At 35.1% G+C, this 22,771-nt stretch overlaps 1 protein-coding gene across 1 annotated transcript in view; it reads right to left on the minus strand.

Annotated features, from left to right (window-relative positions):
- The window catches only part of LOC109371516 (rho GTPase-activating protein 24-like), a 150,313-nt gene that overhangs the window by 124,072 nt on the left and 3,470 nt on the right, over positions 1 to 22,771 (minus strand). Inside the window, exon 2 of the mRNA XM_019624074.1 lies at positions 12,910 to 13,109. Within this exon, the coding sequence (XP_019479619.1) occupies positions 12,910 to 13,109 (200 nt within the window). The remainder of the gene's footprint in view (positions 1 to 12,909; positions 13,110 to 22,771) is intronic.

A 22,771-nucleotide genomic window follows, 5' to 3' on the forward strand; every position in this document is an offset into this window, starting at 1 on the left:
CATTTCTTTTTTATTCTTCTTCTGCTCTCTTATTTGATAATTACATGTACTCAAAAACATCTTAACATTAGTTCGGTTCCTGCCCACTTCCTCAGAACATTTTTTTTATCCTTCTTGGCATTCTTATATAATTTTTTTCATTGTTCTACTTGGTTTTGTCAATTGTTAGCCTTGGGACATATATTTTTTAACCCTTATGAAGCTCAGCCATCTATTTAAAAAAACTACGTATATACTATTGTTGTAAGAATTAATTATATTATAATGTAAATTGAGTACTGAGCTCATAACATAACACATAACGGTTTGTAATAAACATTCTCTCCCCTTTGTCTTCCTGTAAAGCCACAGTAGAGTGAGGGACTACCTCCTGAAATGTATCTTCAATTTTTATTAGTTGAAACTATTTTTAATTGTGACTCTAATGAAAAAATTAAAATTGAAAAATGGCTTGAGTAAAGTATACTCTAAAATAAGCAAGTTTATTACTATATCAGTTTCTAAGATTTCAGAAAACTGCTAATATTTTACAAGAGAAAATCTGAAATTTTCAGACAGACATCAAAACAGGAAGTTTGAAAAGTATCAACTGTGTAGAATACCACATAATAAACGTCCTCAGGAATAGTATCACACAACTCCTGTTTCCCAATCTAAAATATAAGAGGAAAGAATGGGTAAAAAAAAAATGCAATTTCTGTTGAAGTAGCTGATCAGAGATATGTAAACTTGGAAAGACAACAAATACTGCTTCTAAAAATTATTATTTCTATGATCAAAACAAATTATATGATTTAAATACTTAAAATATGATAAACCTTTCAATTCAGACTACTACCTGAAATCCATAAGCATTTTGAAGGTGTTCCCCCCCCCATAATAATATGTGCAACAAGAATTGGAAAATTAATATCTGATATTTAAATTAACCCCATTGTAAAGGTTTTAAATAGTGACACAAAGAACGTCACAGTCTTTGCTTTGAAAAACGAATTCATTGATGGAATTTCAAGCAGCAAACAATAATCTGATGAATTATTTATGTATGCATTCTGTAAAACCCAGTCAAGTTTTCTATTTTATAAGTTTTGCATTTCATACTTTTGGAAGGAAAGGGCTTCAGAGGGGGCAAAGTCATTTGTATCTTTAGCATACTCTCGAGCATTTTTAAAAAGTAAAAAATAAACATTTTAAATAAGCACTGCCTTTTTTATTACAATTGCATGTAAAATTATATGCTTTATAGAATTTTTGAAAACACTGAGTATTTTAGATAAGCAATTATGTCACAACTTGTGATAATGACTAAAACTGCCTTCACCAAAGATTTTTTTTGCTTAAATATTCAAAATTCAGACTAACATAGACCATTTAGAACACTTATGAAATCTTCATGTAGTTTGAAAATGGAATCACTGCTCATTTTCCCTCAGGATACTCTAAAAGTAAATTACCCATTTCCAAAATATCTGTGGATATTACAATGCATATTTTATAGGCAAATATAATGATGAAGCAAATAATTAAAAATATTAGCTCACTGGAAGATTCATGAGACTTTAATTTTTGGAAAGCAGGAGTGCTTGTGGGGCTAAACAACTAGAAACCTGGGACTAAGAAGCAACTGTAAAGTGACTAGTTTCATTTCTTCTTTTGACAGAGGATGTATAGCAGAAGTGATGTATACAAGGTGACATGCCTCATTAATGGAAGAATAAAATCATAACCCAGGAGAGTCCTTGGCTCTTGTACTACCATGTGTATTATATATTGAAAAATTATAGGATATAAAAATCTCCTTTAAAATCTAGAGCAAATATAAGTATTAAGTCTACATATTAAAATAAAAATAACTAAAAAAAAGATTCTACATTGATAAAGGGATTTGACATCATGAAGCTGTCTGAAAATATATTAGAGTCTAACTGCTGATGTTTCCTGTCTTCCCTGGAGGAGGTTATAAATGTTAAGTAACATAATTAAGTTAGGATTATGTGGGTTTATTCAAATAATCAGTGCACACCGCAAGCTAGGCCAGGACTATATAGCATTTCAACCCATATCTAGATCACTGAACTCATATCTATAGATTCAGTTCTTTATTCTAGTCATCCATATTATAATTTCTTAAGATTGGCCACAGGTAAACCAAGTAGAAGATATACATCATTTTTATGGCATCATTATGAACCTGTTTTTTTAAACTTCAGTGAGGGATGGTATATTTATTATTTAAGCATTTGTGATCCCATATCTAGAAAAACATAAGTAGGACTCCAGGTTCACAAAGATGAACTGAGAACTCTGCTAGTAAATTGAATTGATTCTGTTACTCTCTTCTAATGACTGACACAAACAGGAACAATGAGTTAGAAGAAAAAATTGTAAGTTAGAATTCATGTAGTGCTTATTATGATATCTTTAGTAATTTAGTATTTTAAAATATTAGAAGTTATATTTGTATATATGACAAGGTATCTGATTGAACAGAATATTGTTTCAAGTTAATAATCATAAAAAATCAAACATATGAAGGATTTTAACAATTTCTAGAATTGTTAGTTAATGAGAAAATGTTAGTTGCACTTATCTGGGAGAAAAAAGTATGTACATTTGCTTTGTGAGTTGTAATTGAAAAAAATATTTTAGTATAACATAAGTTCTTTCACTAGTGTCTTGAGTTGGAAATATCCTGGTGTACCAAGTGCTGCCATAGGATGTGGAGGGATATAGATGAGATTTAAACCAAACATGAGACCTGAGTTTTAAATTAGATTGAAATTTAACAATTAAATATGACTAGCACAATTCCTAAAATGTTTACACATAGAGTTACCATATGATCCATCAATCCCACTTCTGAATATATAACCAAGAGTAATGAAAACATATGTCTACACAAAAATTTGTACATGAATGTCCATAGCAGTATTATTCATAAAAGCACCAAAGTGGAAACAATCCAAATGTCCAACTGAAGAATGGGTAAACAAAATGTGGTATAATTGAATGTTATTCGACCATATAAGGAAATGAAGTAATGATACATGCTACATACTAATACAAGCCAAAATTCAGAAAGTGAGAATAATAACTCATGTATCTGGGGTTGCATTCTAATACATAAAAAGTGATCAACTGTTTTACAAATTACAACTCACATAGTTTAAAATTGATAAATTGTCATTGAATGACTGAAAATATGGTAATAGCACCAGGAAAACAGAGAACAATTGGATTTAGAAAGGATAAAGCTAAAGAAAAAAAGACAGGAAGATCAAGTGCCCGAAAGAAACCTAAAAGAAAATAATTAGCAAGTGGCTGTGTAATCTTTCATATATCAAGGGGGGAAAAGGGGTAGCTTTTTAAATTACTCTAAATACTAAAAGTGTAAATGTCCAAATTATATTTTCTCCCATTTCTTTCTTTCCCCAAAATTCTCTTCTCCATTAGTTGGGAATAATGGAAATGTGCCTAACTTTGTGCTAATCAGATAGGGATGGTCTATATCCAGACTATTTGGTTCTGTATGCTGAAATGCAGCACAAATACAAAAGTCTTCAGTCAATACGTGCAAATGTTAGAAGGAGAACTCAAGTGATTCAACTGTAATAGTTCTCTCTGCTAATTGGTATTGAAGAATAGGTACTGAGACAAGAAAACCATGGCTGCCTCTCTCTGGGGTGGTCCAGTTTTGCAAAGGGAATCCTTCAAGTCTCCATGGCTGTCATCACAATCATTTTGATAAGCTCTAAAGGCACTCAAAAAAGTAATTTAAGCAAAAAGAAAAGAGATACTACAAAGGTGAACATTGTTTTTGTTTTTTGAAAATTTTTCCATGAGTTCAGTATTTTGACAGCATAGGTCACAAGTGAAAACAAGTTCTCTTCTGCTCGGAGGTTAGCATTATTTACATGGATTGATCATCTATTATTTCCTTCATTATTCAAGTAATAAGTTATAAATTATAGATCCTGACTTCTAAACTGCTGTGTCAGGGTATCCTTATGGACAAGATGGTGAAAAAAGATGATGATGATGATAGTAAAAAGAGTTAATATTTATTGAGTGTTTAGTATGTGGCTAGGTACACAAATATTCTATTGGGTTGTCGGAAAAGTCATGATGCATTTTTGCAATGAAAAACAGAAAAAATACGTCATGACTTTTCTGACAACCCAATAGAAACATCATTTCATCTTTGCTAACAATTACTCTATGAAATAGGTATTATTATTATTTACGTACAGATTAATAATTTACCCAAGTAACAGGTAACATACCCATGGCCTGTAGCTAGTGATGTTAAGTGATAGAAAAAAAAAATATATATATATATATATATATATATATATATATATTCTCTGCCTGTGATTCTGGTAGCTTCCTAAGTGATAAGACCACTAGGAGCACCTTTTGTTCTAATATTTGGTCCTTGACCCCAGTTCCTGACACAGGAACCCTTGTAATTTCATGGGCAATAGAAAAGTCTTTTGCTCTAATAAGGCTACTCTGGGCAGGCTCTTGGACAGCTCCTGGATGTGGGCTGGTCACCAAAAAGACCAAGCCATGATTAGAAGTTTGGAATTTTCAGCCCTATCCCCCATCCTCCTGAGAGGTTTTTGAAACTGGAAATGAAATTAGTAATTGATCAGGCCTACGTGGTGAAGCCTCCACAAGAATCACTTGGTTTGAAGAGTTTCCAGGTAGGTAAACACATTCATGTATGAGGAGAGTGACCCACCCCAACTGCGTCGGGACAGAGGTTCCTGTGTTCCGGACCCTCCCAGACCTCACCATATCTATGTCTTCACGTGGCTGTTCATCTGCATCCTTTAATAAACTGATAAACATTTGTAAGTGTTTCCCTGAGTTTTGTGAGCTAATCTAGCAAGTTGATTAAACCCAAGGAGGAAGTCATGGGTACCTCCGATTTGCAGTCAAGTCAGACAGAAGTTGTGGATAGCCTGAGGTCTTTCTACTTGAGACTGGCATCTGACGTGATGGAGGAGCAGTCTGGGGGACTGAGCCCTTAACCTGTGGGATCTGACACAGGTAGACAGATCTCCACATAGACAGTGTCAGAGTTAAGTTAAATATGGGACACCCAGATAGTATCTCAGAGAATTGGTTGGTGTGGGGAAAACCCCACACACATTTGGGGACAGGAAGTATCAGAAGTGAAGCGTTCTGTGTGAGCAGTAAAAGGAGACACACAGGTGGAAAACTGGTTAGTTTTCCTATACAGAGTCTAGATTGACTCCAGAATCTGTATATAAAACAATTGAGCTCAATTGCTTCCCAGAGAAATGTCGAAACTGGGTAGTCAATCCTAGAGAAAATCGTGAAGATGAAATCTCTCACACTGCGATCCCTCTGACCTCCATGTCCCACCCATCAATTTCATCCTCCTCCGAGACATCCTCTGCTGCTCTTCACCACAGGTGGCCTCTAGAAGCAACAGATGTTGTTGGTTCTTCTTCCGACAGTCAAAAGTGACCTGACTGGCATTCCCACAATACACACTTAGGTAATAATGGCTGATAGAAGTGTTTATCTGGGGCACAGTTGTTTTTCAATCATTTTTCCAGAGATTATGTCATAATACAAAATAGGCCGTGGAGTCTAGGAACACCAGACAGAGTTGCAGGAATGTCTGAGGAGGCCTTTTTGGAAAGGTGGGTGTTTTGGATCTCTTCAGAATGAGCTATGTATAGGATGAGCCCTATTTTAACTGGTTAGTTCTAAATCCAATAATTCAAGGAAAACAAATACATAAAAGCAGGGGAAATGTAAGATCTCAGGATAAAATCTACAATCCATAACACTGCTCACTGGACTCAGGGCATACTCTTCTAAATTCATCTCTTATCCCTGCTTGCCTTATTTCTTAGGTGCTGAAATACTTGACAGTTATCAATTCCCCAACAGTCTACAAAGGGTCAAGGTCTACACCTTTTAGTTTGCCACATACACCACCCCAATAGCTTGTCATAAAGCTATACCCTCTTTCAATCTCAGGCTAAATGTATATTATTTTGAAAAACTCTCTCTGAACCTTGAAATGGTTATAGGTGCACCTCCTCTGGCCTCCAATGGTTTCCTATATTTCCTTATTAAAATACTCATTACATTGTACAGTAACGGCAATTGCCTGTTAACATCCACTGAAATTTAATACCATCTTCATGGATATTTAGCATTATTTGATCACCTGTGGCAGAGGCTGCTAACTCTTTTTCTTTTTTAAAATATTTTTTTATAGTGAAAAGGCACAATTTTGCTACTGAGCTCCACACATTGTACTTTGACCCACTATTTCTTCTGAGCTAATACCCTGTATGCACTTTAGACATCTATAAATATGTATTGAATTTAAAAACTACAGGCAAGTGGATGAATGAATAGTATGAATACCCTAAAAAATAAGTTACCTTTTTTGTCATAATAATATTATAAAAATAGCTAAAATTTATTTTATACTTACTGTGTGCTTTCTAAGATTATTTACATAATTATCTCACTTAATCCTCTTAACAATGTTATGAGGGAGGTACTGTTGTTATCTTATTGTACAATTAGTACATTGAAGCATAAATCAGCATATTCACTACCCACTGCATCATAATTATTGAGTGGATGAATCAAGATTCAACCCAAACAATTTTACTCAAAAGTCTATGTTTTTAACCACTCTAAAATAAAGAAATTCCATGCCTAAATGACTTTTGTAAACAATAAAACATCCTTCAACTAACAACAGAATAAAATAATATTTTATGTTAATAACACTGTCTCTTGATATAATAATTTCTGAGAAAGGAGCTAAGAATTCTTAAAAATGTATGATGAGGCACAACACCATTTTCTGTGTCTTTTTAAATAACAAGAACCTTAAATGCTACAAAGGAAGTCAGTTTTACATTTGAGGATAAAATCCCAGTTTCAAGGTTGCTAGTGTTATTTTAAACACATAACTGGGGTTCCAGCTTCTTCTGGCTCATATATTTTAACAGAGAACAGCAATTGCCTTAGAGATTTCTAGATTTCATTAACTCACCAGTTTCATTAAATATATAAGATTAGAGCTTACTCTTAAATCAGTAATCAATTCCTGCACACTTAGAGGTCAGCCCTCAGGTTATAATTCACTCAAAATCACTTTGTTCTCTAAGTTAAGGTAATCCATTGTGATCTAATAGTGTCATCTTCATTATGTCCCCCCAAAACCCTCCCCACACAATTGGATCAATATCTGTTGTAGAAAGTCTAGACTAGATTAATTGGGTTGGTGCCTGTTTGGATTTTAGTCATTTTATCAGGAGTCTCAGACTGGCTTCTAAAAATCAATGCTTTCCAGTGTCAAATTCTAGGACCAAGGGTATGTCAGAGACATTCACTAGTATGGTCATTCACTAGTATGAGACTTAGCTATTATTTAAGTAATAATATACTTTGAGATAGAAGTAAAACCGAAGGTTCCAAGAAGACATTACAAATTTATTGCTGAATTCATTTAACAAAATCTTATACAACTGTCATATTTGTAGGATAACTATAATCATCATACTTGATCTCTGACTCAGCTAATTCCCCCATGTTACAATATCTATATTTAAGGCCACAGTCATTTTTTATGTTTATTAATAAAGAATGGCAAAACAAATATTGTCACAAACTCAGTTTAAATCTGTTTTAAAACCTTCTTTTAAATAGCTATCCAAAAGTCCTAGGGGAATGCAGGATAGATAGATCTTTTTAAAAAATAAATTTTGCCGTAAAGTATGATTTTTAACTTGTTTTCCATATGTACACAGAACTTTATTTTAGAGATAAAAAACCAAAAAAATTACCTAAAAGCTGGAAAAATACAGTAGTATAAAGTTTAACAGTAGTGGCCTATGAGTGACTGAAATTATGGATGTACTAATGTATGTTCAAAATTGACTACATTCATGACTTTTCTGTGTTTTATCTTTTCAGGAACAACCCAAATCTACTTCATTTTTAAAATCTGCTTATCTGTTTTGAATAAAATGTGTATCTATATAAGTGCAAAGAGAAACTGTAGGAAATGGTTTCTGGAGAGATCTTTGGCCTAGATGAACTAAAGTTTCTTCTATTTTTAAAATTGTAGGATGCTAAAAATTTTAGTTGTATATATTTTAAATATAAAATAGTTATATTTTGAAGAATACCTTTAATATATTGCCAGAGGAACTCTGGATAAAGGCTAGAAAGGCTTGTTTAAAACTCAGGTAGTCTCTCCAGAGATAGGGGAACCTAGAGGCAGTTTTGCCTTTTGCTCAAAAAGAAAAATAGGAAGAGTGGCAATGAGACTTTCTAAAGTTCTGAAACTCTTGCAGATTGTGGAATATTTGCAAAGGGGCAACTTGAACAAGAACATGAAACACCAATATTAGGTTCATAATTAAGTATATAATGCACTAAATCAAGTACATTAGGTTCTAGTAAAGATAAAATTTGATGATACAAATGGAAGAAAAACCTGAGAAAATTATCATCATTAACGTAAGTTTTCAATATATTAGGTGTAAATGACTGAATTGTGCCTCCCCCACCCCAAATTCATGTGTTGAAACTCCAATACCCCATGTGACTATATTGGAGATAGGGATGTTAAAGAGAAAATTAAAGTTAAAAAAGTCATAATGATGAGGCCAATCTGTTAGGATTTGTGTTCTTATAAGAGGAAGAGATTCTAGAGCTCTCAGTCTCCTGCACACAAAGGAGAGGCCCTGTGAAGACACAAAGGGAAGGTGGCCATCTGCAAGCTAGGAAGAGGGGCCTCCCTAGAAACCAATCCTGCAAGCACCTTGATGTGAGTTTCCCTTCTCCAGAATTGTGAGAAAATAAATTTCTGTTATTTAAGTCCCCCAATCTATGGCATATTGTTATGGTAGCCATGCAGACGGATACAGTGGGAAACAGCTGCTATGATTCCTTTCAAACAAATTAGTGCATTCGCAGCTTAAACAGCATAGGTTTTCCGAAAATAACTTTGCACCGCCTACCAGAGAATCCATTATTTTTGTGCAACAAACATACACATCCATTTATGTTGTGACCTCACCTATCTCTCTAACCCCATTTCTTATAATTTCACTATCCTCACAATATGGAGCTATCTATAAAAGTCTATTTTACAACTCCAGGTCTTTCCTCTGCTCTGAATTCCTTTCTCCAATGTATATACCTGGAAAATGTTCACCAATCTTCAACACCCTAGGTAAGAGTCACCTCTTGCTTTGAGCAGCCTTCCCCTACCCCTTTAGACAGAGTCATCACTCACTCCTTAACACTAATTATACCTGTGTTTTCAGAGCATTCAGCATTTACATGGCAGCCTGTCCCAATTATAATTTTGCTTATATGTTTCCCCCAGGAGATGGACAGTTTTTAATAACAAGGATAATGATGGAATTGGTTCTCTTTATTGAGTTGAGGTATAACTCAATGAAAGTTTTACTAAAATAAATAGAGAAACTTTCTAGGGCAGGAGGGACACAAATTTCAGGCATTTTAATATACTCATTTTAAAAATGCCATCTAAGAGAAAGGAAAACAAATACAGATTAAATTTATTGAATATTTTCACCTGGTTAGGAATGCTTAAAAGAGTGAGGTTTTTTTTTTCATTTCATTAGTGACACTTCCTCCCTTATTTCTGAACTAGCCCTTATCAAAATATATGAAGACAAAGGGCATTCTTATGCAATACAATCAAAATAGTGGCAAAACTAAACAATCAAGAAGTACTTCTGTCTGAAAACAAACCTAAAGAACAGTTGAAGATTTGTGAGCAGGCAAAGGGCTAAACTAAAGGAACATTGGATCATGAGCAAGGAAATCTAATTTCTAGTTCCTCATCTGCCATTCATTAATGTCCCTTTGCCAATACACACATATATACACACAAACATACATACACACACATACACACATACACACACTATCTATAAAACAGGGGCTGTTATGACAACTACGTTTTTCCAGTTTAAACATTTTTCAAGATGTTCAATAGTTCTTCATTGAGGTGATCAATTCTTTAAAAATTATTCTGTAATATATCACTATAAGATTTATTTAATATGATTTAAACTTCATTGATTTAAATACAGCGTTTTGATTTTGATATATGATGCTGAGAATAGTCAATACTGCTCACTGTGCCTGGTCATGGCCCCACCCACCCCACTTGGCTGTAGAGTTTCACTGACTCACTCAACAACTCATCCAAAAATAGGTGTTAGCACTTACAGTGTGCCAGGCACCTACAGTCACTTAAAGAGTCCACTTTAAAGTAAAGAATTAGTCCAATCTTAGGCAAAGATATGGTCCTTTAAAATTACCAAGAGCCCTCTGATACAGAAATTGCTGGGTTTTAATCTGAATCTATTTGCAAGTGTTTAAACATTACTGTAAAAGGTTAAAATTTTAAAGTACAATGTTAAAATTCCTGGTGCTTGTACTGCCATGAAAGATGGTAAAAAAAAAAGGAAGAAAAGAAAAATAATAATTCAAAGTTATTGATTTCAAATTTTGACTACTTGATTAATAGCAAACCTTTAACAAACAATAAATAGAAAGAAAAATTAAAACCCTTTTCTAGGGGGAATGATGGTAGTCTACTTTTGGTTTATATAAAGATTTGTGCTTTCTTGTCTATTTTGTTAATTTCAATTATTATAAGTCTACAAATACTAGTAACATACTAATATCAAAATATAACTTACCTTAGAAATATTATAAATTCGTTTTCATTTAAAAGCAGATTTTCATTTGAATTAATCAAGTTTTTGCATTTTCTTATTTATATTTCCAACTTTGTATCAAATTACCTACATTGCACTGAATACTATTTGTGACTATGTAGATCTTCTGAGAAATTACTGAGAAGCATAGCCAAGGCAATATGACAATATTCTCTTTGAACAGTTTAGGGCAGAGTTCCTCAAACCCTGTACATATTATTTAACATCTTCAAGTTCTCAAATTTTAGAAACACTGAGCTCAGGCTTGATCCACTGTATATTATTATCTTCATTACTAGAAGGTACACTGAGTTCACCAACAAGAAGATTTCTTTGCTCTGCTTTCAATTCTCCACTCACTCAGCTCCTGAATCCTCTGTTTGCTCCCAATTCCCTTGTTTAAGTCCTGGATCAGACCTAATTAATCATTTAATTCATTCCCATTCTAGTTAATAACCCAGTCCACCAAATCATACCAGAATAAGGGTCCATGGAGTAAAACACTGAATCTTACTCATACTTCTCCCATTTTATTCAGTGTGTTCCTCCATATCAAAGACCCCATATTGGATCCCCATGTTGTATGTTTTTTCACATTAACATAACCTTGAGCTTGGTAAAAATGGTTTTATGTTGAAGATAATACCTTAATGTATTACATAGTATAAAACAAGGTGCAATGAGTAAAGAACCCTAGAGTATGAGATGAGAGACAAAAGACTACTGCTTTGCATCTGATTTCTATAGATCTAGGTTGCCTCATATCTCTAAGCCACAATTTCTTCATCTGTAATGATAATCCCCGTATTCTCTGGTTTGCTATGATGAATGCAATAACAGGTACAGAAATGCACTATACATGCCATGATACCAATATGGGATATTCTTGTCAATTTGGTTATGAGGTCTTTGGCTGAGGCCATGGGAACTTAAACTTACTTAGAGGCAAAACACGGCACCGCTGTCTAACTTTGGGTAATCTGCATTACCATTATACCTTGGTCTCTTCATGCATAAATGGGGACAATCCTACCTCAGGATAATTTTAGTCATTTCATAAAACAATATAAATAATTCTTAGTCTGATGCCTGGCCCTAGTAAAATGCTCAAAAAATAGTAGTAACTTCAAAAAATGACTGAGGTTTATAGTATATACCTTCATTATTATTTTTATTTAATCCAATTAGGTGAATAAAAATTCTGTGAAAGTATAATGTCTGAGGAATTTAAAATACTAAAGCAGAGTCCTGATCCAAATTCTCAATTAAGATCTTGAGCTTTAACACAAGGGGAATAGCCTTCGGGAACATACTGTTAGGGATATTTATTTAAATTACTCTAAAATGTTTCTTTGCTTATTTATATATCCTATGCAAGTAGATGAAGGAAAAACACAGACTCGATGCCTCAATTCACGTCTTCCTTCATCAATCCGTAAGCAATGATCACAAATATTAATAAGAAAGCTTGTGGTACAATAGCTACAGAGAAAGATGGAGATTTTCCTTCTCTCTCATTGCAGCCTAGAGGCTTGTGACTCAGAAAATGATTAAGTAAATAAACAAATAAAAGACCGGTTAGGAACCACAAAGAAACATAGGAACTTTTTCCAAAGGAGTATACTATGTGTGCCGGTTGGACGTAACAGCGTTGTTCGCTTTAGCTTCACATCCTTATTTCACGTAAATTAATGTGGAGGGAAGCACCTCAGACAACTATAATAATACTGCAAGTGTCCCAGAAATTACTGGAAGTTGCAGGACAGTCTTCCTTCAGATCTGTGCTTTCCACTTATTTCCGAGAAAAGGAATGATGTTTAGCAACAATATATATCTTCTGGTAGATGGCCATTAACATTTTCTCATGGAGTAAGTTTGCCTGAGGGACGCAGACATTCTGTTCCAGCTTACTAAACCTCAAAATTCATATTAGACAAGTAGTATTTGCCTCGTGGACTCAATTAGCAAGTTCATCATCTTCAACTAAAGTAGACAATGAGAAAAAATGTAAAAGATGCCAGTGAACCGAAGAGACCTGGGAGATTGGATTGGCATCATTCTCCATCAGTTTCAAGCAAACCCCTGTACTTGTTATACTGCTTAGGCCCACAATGCTTTTTGTTTTTTCACTTACCAAGGGCTTGGTTTCCTCTTCATCTTTGAAATAATAGAGCTGATCTCCCTTCAGCACAAACCAGCGGGTATGCCAAGTCTTGACAAAGCCTCCTTGCTTCCTCAGCCACCCACACTTCATGGCATTATTCCGGCCTTGGCTTTGGTGGGTGTTCTCCGTGGAGTCGTTGCTCTCCTCCATTATCAAGCTGATGGACTTTCCTATTTAGCAAACAAACAAAACAAAAAAAAAAAAAGGGAAAGAATAAGATGCTCTGATAAATCAATTCCTTCTTAAATCACCCCTGTCCCTTAAAAAAGTATAGGAGAAATGAAAACGTATTACCAACTCACTTGCCAAATTTCTAGAAGCAAACACAGACCTGACAACAATGTGACTGGAGGAAACTTGGAGAGAGTTTGTGGTGTCTTCTTCCTTAAATGAGCTAGCCAGCTGGGTGATAATATCCTTTTTTTTACTAAGTAGAACTTAAGAATGGTAAAGTTCTGGGGGTAATGTGTTAAGAAGCAATTTTTTAAAAACTAAAACAACCAACAAAAACACCATTCTCATGATAATGGGCCTCTGTGTCTGGTGTGCACTGATTGGGGCCAGCTTGTGCAGGCCTGTGATTATCTGAGCAAACACTAGCCCAACACATGTTAAAGTTTAAAGGGACTATTTTAAAAACCTCAATGGAAGACATTTGTTTTACATATGTGAAAATTTCTCAAGCTGTATCTGCCCTCCCTCCACATCCCCCCAAGTGTATCCCCTTGAGAGTTTCTTTAACTGGTCAGGAATTAGTGCAGCTGAACAAGTTTAGGAAAAATCAAAACAAAACAAAAAAGCCCTGCTTAGCAGATGAGTTTCCTTCTAACATCAGGAGTGGTGTGTTCCAGTCAATTACATGATGAGGAGCATCTCAAGGTTATGTGTGAAGGAGTGTAAGACCGTGCACACTATACATAGCAAGAAAATGAATTTTTCATAGAGAAAAAAATTAATCAGAAAAAAAATTTATCATAGAGAAATTTTCATAGAGAATTTATCATAGAGAAAAAAATTATCATAGAAAAAAAATAGGTGAGAAGCTAAACTGCCACAGTAAGAATGAGGGAGGTAGCTTTCTGGGAGAGCCAAGGACACTTGGTTAAGAATAAAAGACTTTTTCCTGTCCCAAAGGCTTCCCGCAAATTCTTGCTAATGTTTATTTCTAAGCACGTTTTCAGGAAAGTAAAAAGTCCACTCTTACTCTCCTTTCTTTGATGCAGATATAAAGATACATATTAGGTAATAAAACATGGAATTTTCCTGTTCTGGAATATCCATGCACAAAGCTCCTATTTTTCTCTGCTTGATTCCAAAAAACAAGCTGTCTTTCTGTCTAGTTCTTATCTCCACCACTAACTTTTCAATTGAGTTGTATACACACAATCCTAGTTACAAGCTCCATGAACTTTCCATTGTCAGTCTTAGTTACTTAATTGAGGCTCTTCTTTGAAGGTAAATGGTCAAACCTTCCATTATTAGGCTTTTAGTTTCTTTGAATTTAGTCCTGCCATTCCAGTTGCAGAGATGAAGCAGAACTTGGGATCTAATTACTTCACATTTTGATAGTCTTGACCATCAAAGTAGTATTGCCTCTTCCATGGGCATGCATTCCAATCTGTCTCCGTCTCTGCTTTTATCTCCATCTCTTCCAACTACTTTGAAGCTTCAAGTAGGCCACTTGACCACTATCTGTCTCATTCAAAATCCACTCTTTCCTTTCTTACACTGAAACATCCTTCTAATAGTAAGGCTCTCATCTCTACAGAATACCCTGAGGCTTTTGCTCCATAAGGCATTCCCATGACAGTAACACCTTACTGCACACCTTCCCCCAGTGTGCATGCATGTATGTGTGCAGACGGGATCATGCCGGCACTGCAAGTTTGTTATGCCTTTAGGGCAAGAACTTTCATCTCTTTTCTTTCACATTCCTTGACCTGGTATAATGAGCCAAGTAAACCTCACTCTAAATGAACAATACGTGCTGTAACATAATTTAGATAATAAGTATGCTTATTTAGACCACTCTAAATAATCTTTTTTGTTTTCCTGGTGTTTAAATTGTTCAAATCTACACATTATTACTTACTTACTCTTTGACCCACTACCTTAACTTTATAAAGTTAAATAAGACCTTAACACACACACACACACACACACACACACACACACACACTGCACAACAAATTCTTTCCTTGGGGCCCTTCTTGTATTTTTTTCTCCCCTCTTATAGTCATGCTTTCTATTAAGTTTGAAAAATCCCCTCTAAAATTCTTCAAAGTAATTAGCAAACTACCATCAATAATATAAAAAATACAAGTACCCAATTTCGCTTTTGTCTAACATTAATGCCTTACTAAAAAAATGTGTGCACATTAGAACATGGTTTATGATTCTTCTTGCATATGTTGTTTACGAGTCTGGTGAAACCAATGACAGCATCTCCCATTGAACTCTTGCTATCATGCCTATATTTTCATGACTTCGGAATGCATCAGCAAGTGTTTTATTAGTACTAATTGTAACAATTCATTAAAACAGAAATGAAAACAGATTGCATCATATCCCTATGGGAAAATAATACCACAACTATTGCTGGATGAGCAAAATTAAGTTTTACTAAAATAACCATGGTATTTATAGAGAAGTCTTGATATTTCTCCATAAATTACATGGCTCAAATTCTACCCTTCATCCTTAATAAAATGAAGATTCTAGACTGGATCGTTTCTAGCTATGGTCCCTTTTATCAGTCTGAAATCTACCATCTCTGTAATTCCATAAGGACACCAGATATCCTCAGCACTTCATACCATGTCTAGCATATGGTGAAGCACAATCAATGTTTGATGAATTAATGAGAGTTGCAATAGGTTTGGTGGTAGATACCTAAAAGTGAATATGATCTCCCTCTGAAACTTGATCCTGCCCTAAACCTGATCTCAATAAATAGCACCATGACATACTTAGTTAATAAAAAGGGGGATCATCTTTGATTCCTGACTCCTCCTCACCCTGAATATCAAATCCATCAGTAAATTCAGAAATATTTTCAAATCTATCCAGTTGGTTCTATCTCCATTGCCACTCTATGATCCAAGCCACCATTATCTTTTACTACATGATTCTAATAGCTTTCCAACTGGTCTCACTGCTTCCATTTTTAACCACAAACACAAAGACATGGGTACCTCTTCAAACATATTCATTCTCCACAAAGCAGCCAAAGTGAGTTTTTAAAAATTTAAAGCAAATCACAATTCTCTATCCTTAAGTTTTTTTATTGTCCTTTGATAGATAATTGGATAAAGAAGATGTGGTATATTTACACAATGGAATACTTTTCTGTAATAAGATGAAATAGTGCCATTTGCAACAACATGGATGGATCTTGAGATTATTATGCTAAGCAAAATAAGTCATACAGAAAAAGCCAAGAACCATATGACTTCACTGATATGTAAAACTGAGAGCAAAACAGGAACAAGACAAACAAATGACAAAAATTCATAGACACAGACAATAGTTTAGCAGTTACCAGAGGGTAAGGGGGGAGGAGGGTGATAGAAGAGGTTAAACAGGGCCAAATATTAATATATGGTGATGGAAGGTGAACTGACTGGGTGGTGAACACACAATGTGATATATAGGTGATGTATTACAGAATTGCATGCTTGAAACCTATGTAATTTTACTAAGCCCTGTCAACCCAATACATTTTAATTAAAAAGAAAAAGAAAAAAAATTTGTTTGATTTGTTCCCATTGGACTTATTTTAAAACCTAGAGTTCTACCATGGCCTATATGTCAGGAATCATCTGGCAACTATTTAATGACCTAACCTAACCCCATGCCACCTCCTCCTCCTCCACTCCAACACACACACACACACACACACACACACACACACACACAACTTAAAAGCTCTGATGCAAACTATCACCCTAGCTTACTTTCAGTTCTGGAAACACCCAAGTCCTTTATGCCTTGAGTCTTGGTACTGGCTGATCTCTTGCCTAGGCTACTTTGCTTCCTGCTCTTTGCATAGCCAACCCCTTCTCATTTTTTTAAGCCTCAGTCTGAAATCTACCTCCTCCAACAAGCTTTTACTAATCACCCAAGAGTTATTTCCCTTCCATATTACTAAACTCTGGCCTATGTCTTCTTGATAGTTCTCTAAATTGCTATTTCTTTAATGTTTATGGCCATTCCCCCTGCAGGAGATCATAAGCTTCATGAGGTCAAAGGCTTACTTTTCCTCACTACAGTTTACACCGTGCCTTTAAGAGTACTCAGTAAACAACTGTTGAATCAAGGAAGGCAGCTATGTAACAACCACCATAGAATCCATACAAAGAGTATTTTGGAGAGTTTTTAAATTGCATTTAATGCCTTAAAGAAGACTTGACACTTTAAGAACTTGATTTTTTTTTCTCTTTGACATAGGAGACCTCAATTAGCATGAAAATTATTCTTAAAAACAACATCAAAATCATTAAACTTAAATGAACCTGAAACTGTCCTTTACAAAAAAATAATAATGTTGAAAACTTACACTTTTTAATTTTGGCAGGAAATACATGTAATCAATTGTGATTAATCATGAAGAAAAGTATAGTCTACTCATTGAATTCTCAGAGGATGGTTTAACTAAATCTCCACTGGGAGAGTACTTTCAGGCCATAGCAACTGGATGGTACATGAGATTATGAGATTACAAAATAGAACTATCAACTAAGATATTTAATAAATCAACATAACAACGACAACATCACAATAACATAAATTGTTACTCTAACAAAAACAGAATCGAAAAGTTAACTTGTGTCTTCATATCAATCTTAGGAAAAAACTGCAGTGATGACTACTGTACCAGGGCTTAGAAAGTTCCAACATTCCATGGGCTTATAGCTTTGAACTATTTTCAAGGTGTGGAAACTGATTTGCATGTCTACTTGTATGGTTCTTCTTTGCAACCAGATGGCCTAGGAACACAACAGTATTACATGGTGTAATCTGAGATGAAATTCATGCTCCTAACAGAATTTTCTGAAAGCCAAACAACACACACATAGGTATTTATATTTGTGACTTCGACAGAGAGTACATAAACATGCACATAATCAAAGATGTATATAAATAGAATGCCATATGCCACAGAGTTGCAGTGTGTTTGAATTTACCTACACATGTTCAGCAAACACAAGAGACTGAGAAAGAAGGAGAAAGCTAGACAGAAAAGAGAAGCAACAGAGAAAGAGAACAAAAGTGTGAGCAATTCTACCACAATGCCTCCATTACATTCAAGGCACACATGCTCGCACAAAGTAGGGGGTGCATTTTGACAGTCATGCCAGCTCCCTCAGCCTCTGTTGGGGTGAATATCTCGCTGTGCAAACGTGACCCCAGAGGTTCATAGTTCACATGATTTCACACACATGGCCCTTCAACACAAACAAATTACTCCAGTTGTTCAGTAAAAGGACAGTGATCTATTCTATTGCTAGGGAAGAAAACAAAAATAAAGCTGGCAGATTTGGTAAAATACTGCAATTTGTGAGAGATTTATGTGACTTTCAAGAGTAATTTAGTTCACATCCAATTGTCACCTTTTGTACGGACATTAGAACCTAACGGCTTTGTAAAATGAATATGACTGCACTATACATGATAGTCAATATTTATTTGAGTAGGAACATTTTTTATTTAAAAAATGACAACTTGGCTTTGTAGCTGTTGCTAACATGCTGGTTTGTCAAGCAGTAGAACATTTTATTGAGCTGTATGTCTAACTGCTAGTAGATAGCCTTTCCATGGATAATGGTGCACAATACAAAAACATACAAAGGGAATGAGACAGGGTATGTGCATGCAGGTATGCATATATTTGTGTGTATGTGTGTGCATACATGTGTGTGCATATGCATGCATGCGTGTGTGTGTGTGTGTGGTAGGCATGGGTATACATACATTGGGTGTGTATTCTCTCTAGGAAATAAAATTCTTAAAGGCAAAATATTTGTTGAGGTTTTCCTCTCATTTTTTAAATATTGAGTTCCATGCCACTGGAAGCCATGTAAGTATATTCCTACAGATCTGACGTTTTTTTGATGAAGCAGAGAACATGAAAGAGCTTTGCCATACCATGTTCACTGAACAACCTGATCGTGGTATGTTACAGCCAATCTATCTATAAAATTATAGGTTTATTTTTACTATTTCCCAGAACATCTTTTCAATAACTACAATTGTTTACCTGATTTAAGACTTAATATTTAAAATATTTAAATAATTTCAGGCCTGACCTAACTTTTTCTCTCTCTATCCTGGCCCCTCTCACGACTAGGCACAAAGGAAGGGTCACAGGAGCACACAGTGAAAGACGGTCGTCTGCAGGCCAGGAAGAGAGCCTCATCGGAATCCGACCAGGCTGGCACCTTGATGTCAGACTTCCAGCCTCCAGAACTCGGGAAAAATAAATAAATGTCTGCTGTTTAAGCCACCCAGTCTATGGTATTTCGTTGCAGCAGCCATAGCAGACAATGTACATTTACAAAAAAATATATAAGAAAAATTTTGAAGAATTAAATCTCAGTTGCTTGTTCTAAGTTAACTGCTAACTAAAGAAAGCTGACGAGTGAAAAACAGTTCACTTTCTGTCCCTTACTCTCGACCATGGGACCTCTGCACTTAAGGAGTGAATCAGACTGTGGTGCCTACAAGGGAACCAGCACTCTCAGTCTGATATTGCAGAGGATCTAGTGGAGATCGTTTCGGCTGCAAGATAAATTCCAGGAGCCTACATCTGTTTTTAGGAAGCAATCAAATTTCCTAAGTACCTTGAAAGAACCTTGGGTTTTCACACATGGTTGTTCTCGCTTCCAGGACTTGATGGTTAAATTCTATGCACCCTTCAGCTCCTCTACAAAGGCTCCCTTGGTGCCAGTGTCATCCCTAGTCTGGACGTTTCCCTTCCATGAGCACCTGTGCCACCCTGGAAATAACTTTATTACATGTGGGCCACAGGCTGAGTACTCTACAGTCTTCTACACCATAACTCATTGAGGGGAAGGGCTCTCTGGAACCCTCCCCCACCCCCGACTAACTAGCATATAATGAATATTCAAAATATGTTAAGTAAATGTAAATAAATGAAGGAATGAATGAGTGTGCCAATGCATCTGTCAGTCTTTGAGGCCTTGAGACCCCCCAGAGTACACTGTAAAAAACCTAAATATTTGCTGTTATTAAACACCAATGTAAGGACTTCAGTCCAAGTTCTCCCATCTAAATCTAATCCTTTAAGCTTTTAGCAGTTTAAAGCTAAGCTGAACTTCAGAAACTACTGAGTAAAGAAAACTCTCATATGTCTCACTGGTGATGCTATCCTTAATCATAACTGAGTTAAAAATAAACAAACATTTATTCTTAAAACTGAAGAGTTTAAGTGTGAAGAAAACAGGCAGGTTGAATAAAGTACCACAGTTATGAATACAAAGTTTAAAATAGTCACTGGAAGAGCACACCTGGGGGAACTTTAACAGTAATAATTTTGTAAATGTGCAGTTATTTTCCTGAGGAAACACTAAATATCCTGTTGCATGATTCATGTGAAATTAGATTGATCAAAACATCAGAACACAGACAATAATAGAAAATAATGTATATGCTGGCATGAATCAGGAATGTCAATCTACATTTCATATTTTAAGTTTCAATATTTTCAAATTCATTTGGTAAGAAAAGCAATCAAAATGACTTAAGGGGAAGAATCATTTTTTTAAAATTTCTTTTATATATTTACTTGGTTTTTGTTGCATGTTTGATGCCTCGTTCTTTGTAGAGAGCATCTTTTTCCTCTTCCACAGGTTTTAATTCAATAAGGAGAAAGTATTTTAATGTATACTTGGACATGTTCCCACCACCACATCACTATTTGAGGGATGAGAATAAAACAGAACCACTGCAAGTCCCCACGCTGATAACTTGAATAGAACCAAAAATCAAATCAAAACAAATATTTTACCATTGATGGGATTAAAAGAAAAATGACAGATACATGGCAACTGTACTGCTGCTCTTCAAGCCCGTGTCAGACATTATTAATTAATCATAGTTCTCTTTCCTGCAGAACCTAGATACATGCCCAGATGCCTTCTCAATGCAGCACTTTAGACAGTGGTAACCAATCAATCATGGATGAAAAGGAGAGGGAGACCGTTTGTTACTTTGATTCTATAAATACAGCAAGAATTAAAGGCATTCCTCTAATATAAAATAGAAATTCAGGTGCTCCCCAAGAGAGAATGCCATTCGAAATGGGAAAAGAAGAGGCAACTTTTTTTCTTTCTTTTTTTTTGAGGTAAAATTGAAATAACATTATATTTGTTTCAATTGTACAACATAATGATTCTATAGTTGTATGTACAGTCATTCACCACTTAACAATGGGGCTATATTCTGAGAAAAGCATAATTGGGCAATTTTCCACTGAGCAAACCTCATACAGTACACTTATCCAAACCTAGATGGTCTAGCCTACCACACGCCTAAGCTATACGGTACAGCCTACGGCTCCTAGGCTACAAGCCTGTACAGCATGCTACTGTACAAAACAACATGAGATTAAATCAAGCACAAGAGAAGATGATGCAATCAAGAGACATGGTGAACCCAAAATGTATGAGGCTGTTGACAGTGTAACTCGGCAAACAGTTGTAAGGCAAACTTTTATTTTATAAGTAGAAAGAGTATACTCTAAAGTAGTGATAAAAAGTATAGTACAGTAAATACATAAACCAATAACATAGTTGTTCATTATCATTATCAAGTATTATGCTCTGTACATAATTATATGTGCTATCCTTTTATACACCTAATACCTCAGTAGGTTTGTTTACACCAGCATCACCACAAATAGATGAGTAATGACTGGCACTAAGATGTGAAGATGCTTATGACATCATTGGCGATAGTAATTTTTCAGCTCTATTATAATTTTATAGCACTACCATCCATTGTATATTCCATCTGTCCTTTGACCAAATTGTTATGTGGCGAATGACTCTGTTACAAAATGACTATCATAAGTCCAGTTAACATCTGTAATCATACAATTTTTTTCCTGTGATAACTATTAAGAGCCACTTTCCTAGCTACTTTCAAATACTCAATACAATATTATTATCTATAGTCAACATGCTGTACACTAACTAAATACATTATATAAAAATATTAAACACTTCACGAATTTGCATCATCCATGTGCAGGTGCCATGTTGATCTTCTTTGTATCATTCCAATTTAGTATATGTGCAGCTAAAGCAAGCACAAAAATCAACTTTTTTTTGTAATTGAAGTTTATTGGGGTGACAATTGTTAGTAAAGTTACATAGGTTTCAGGTGTACAATTCTGTAATACATCAGCTAATCATCTATATGTCACATTGTGTGTTCACCACCCAGAGTCACTTCTCCTTCCATCACCACATATTTGATCCCCTTTACCCTCATCTACCATTCCCACTCCCCCCTTATCCCCTGGTAACCACTAAACTATTATCTGTGTCTATGAGTTTTTGTTTCCTTATGTGTTTGTCTTGTTCCTTTGTTATTTTATATACCACATATCAGTGAAATCATATGGTTTTCTACTTTTTCTGTCTGAGTTAGCTTGCTTAGCATAGTAATCTCAAGATCCATCCATTTTGTCACAAAAGTCAACCTCTTTTAATGTAAAGAGCTAATAGCTTGCTGAGAGCTCTAAGATGGTAACAACTATCATTTGCATCCTCCGGCCACAAAGAACAAAGAAATCAGATCCGAAGCA

Source organism: Hipposideros armiger, unplaced genomic scaffold, assembly GCF_001890085.2.
Source record: "Hipposideros armiger isolate ML-2016 unplaced genomic scaffold, ASM189008v1 scaffold_576, whole genome shotgun sequence".
Taxonomy (NCBI): domain Eukaryota; kingdom Metazoa; phylum Chordata; class Mammalia; order Chiroptera; family Hipposideridae; genus Hipposideros; species Hipposideros armiger.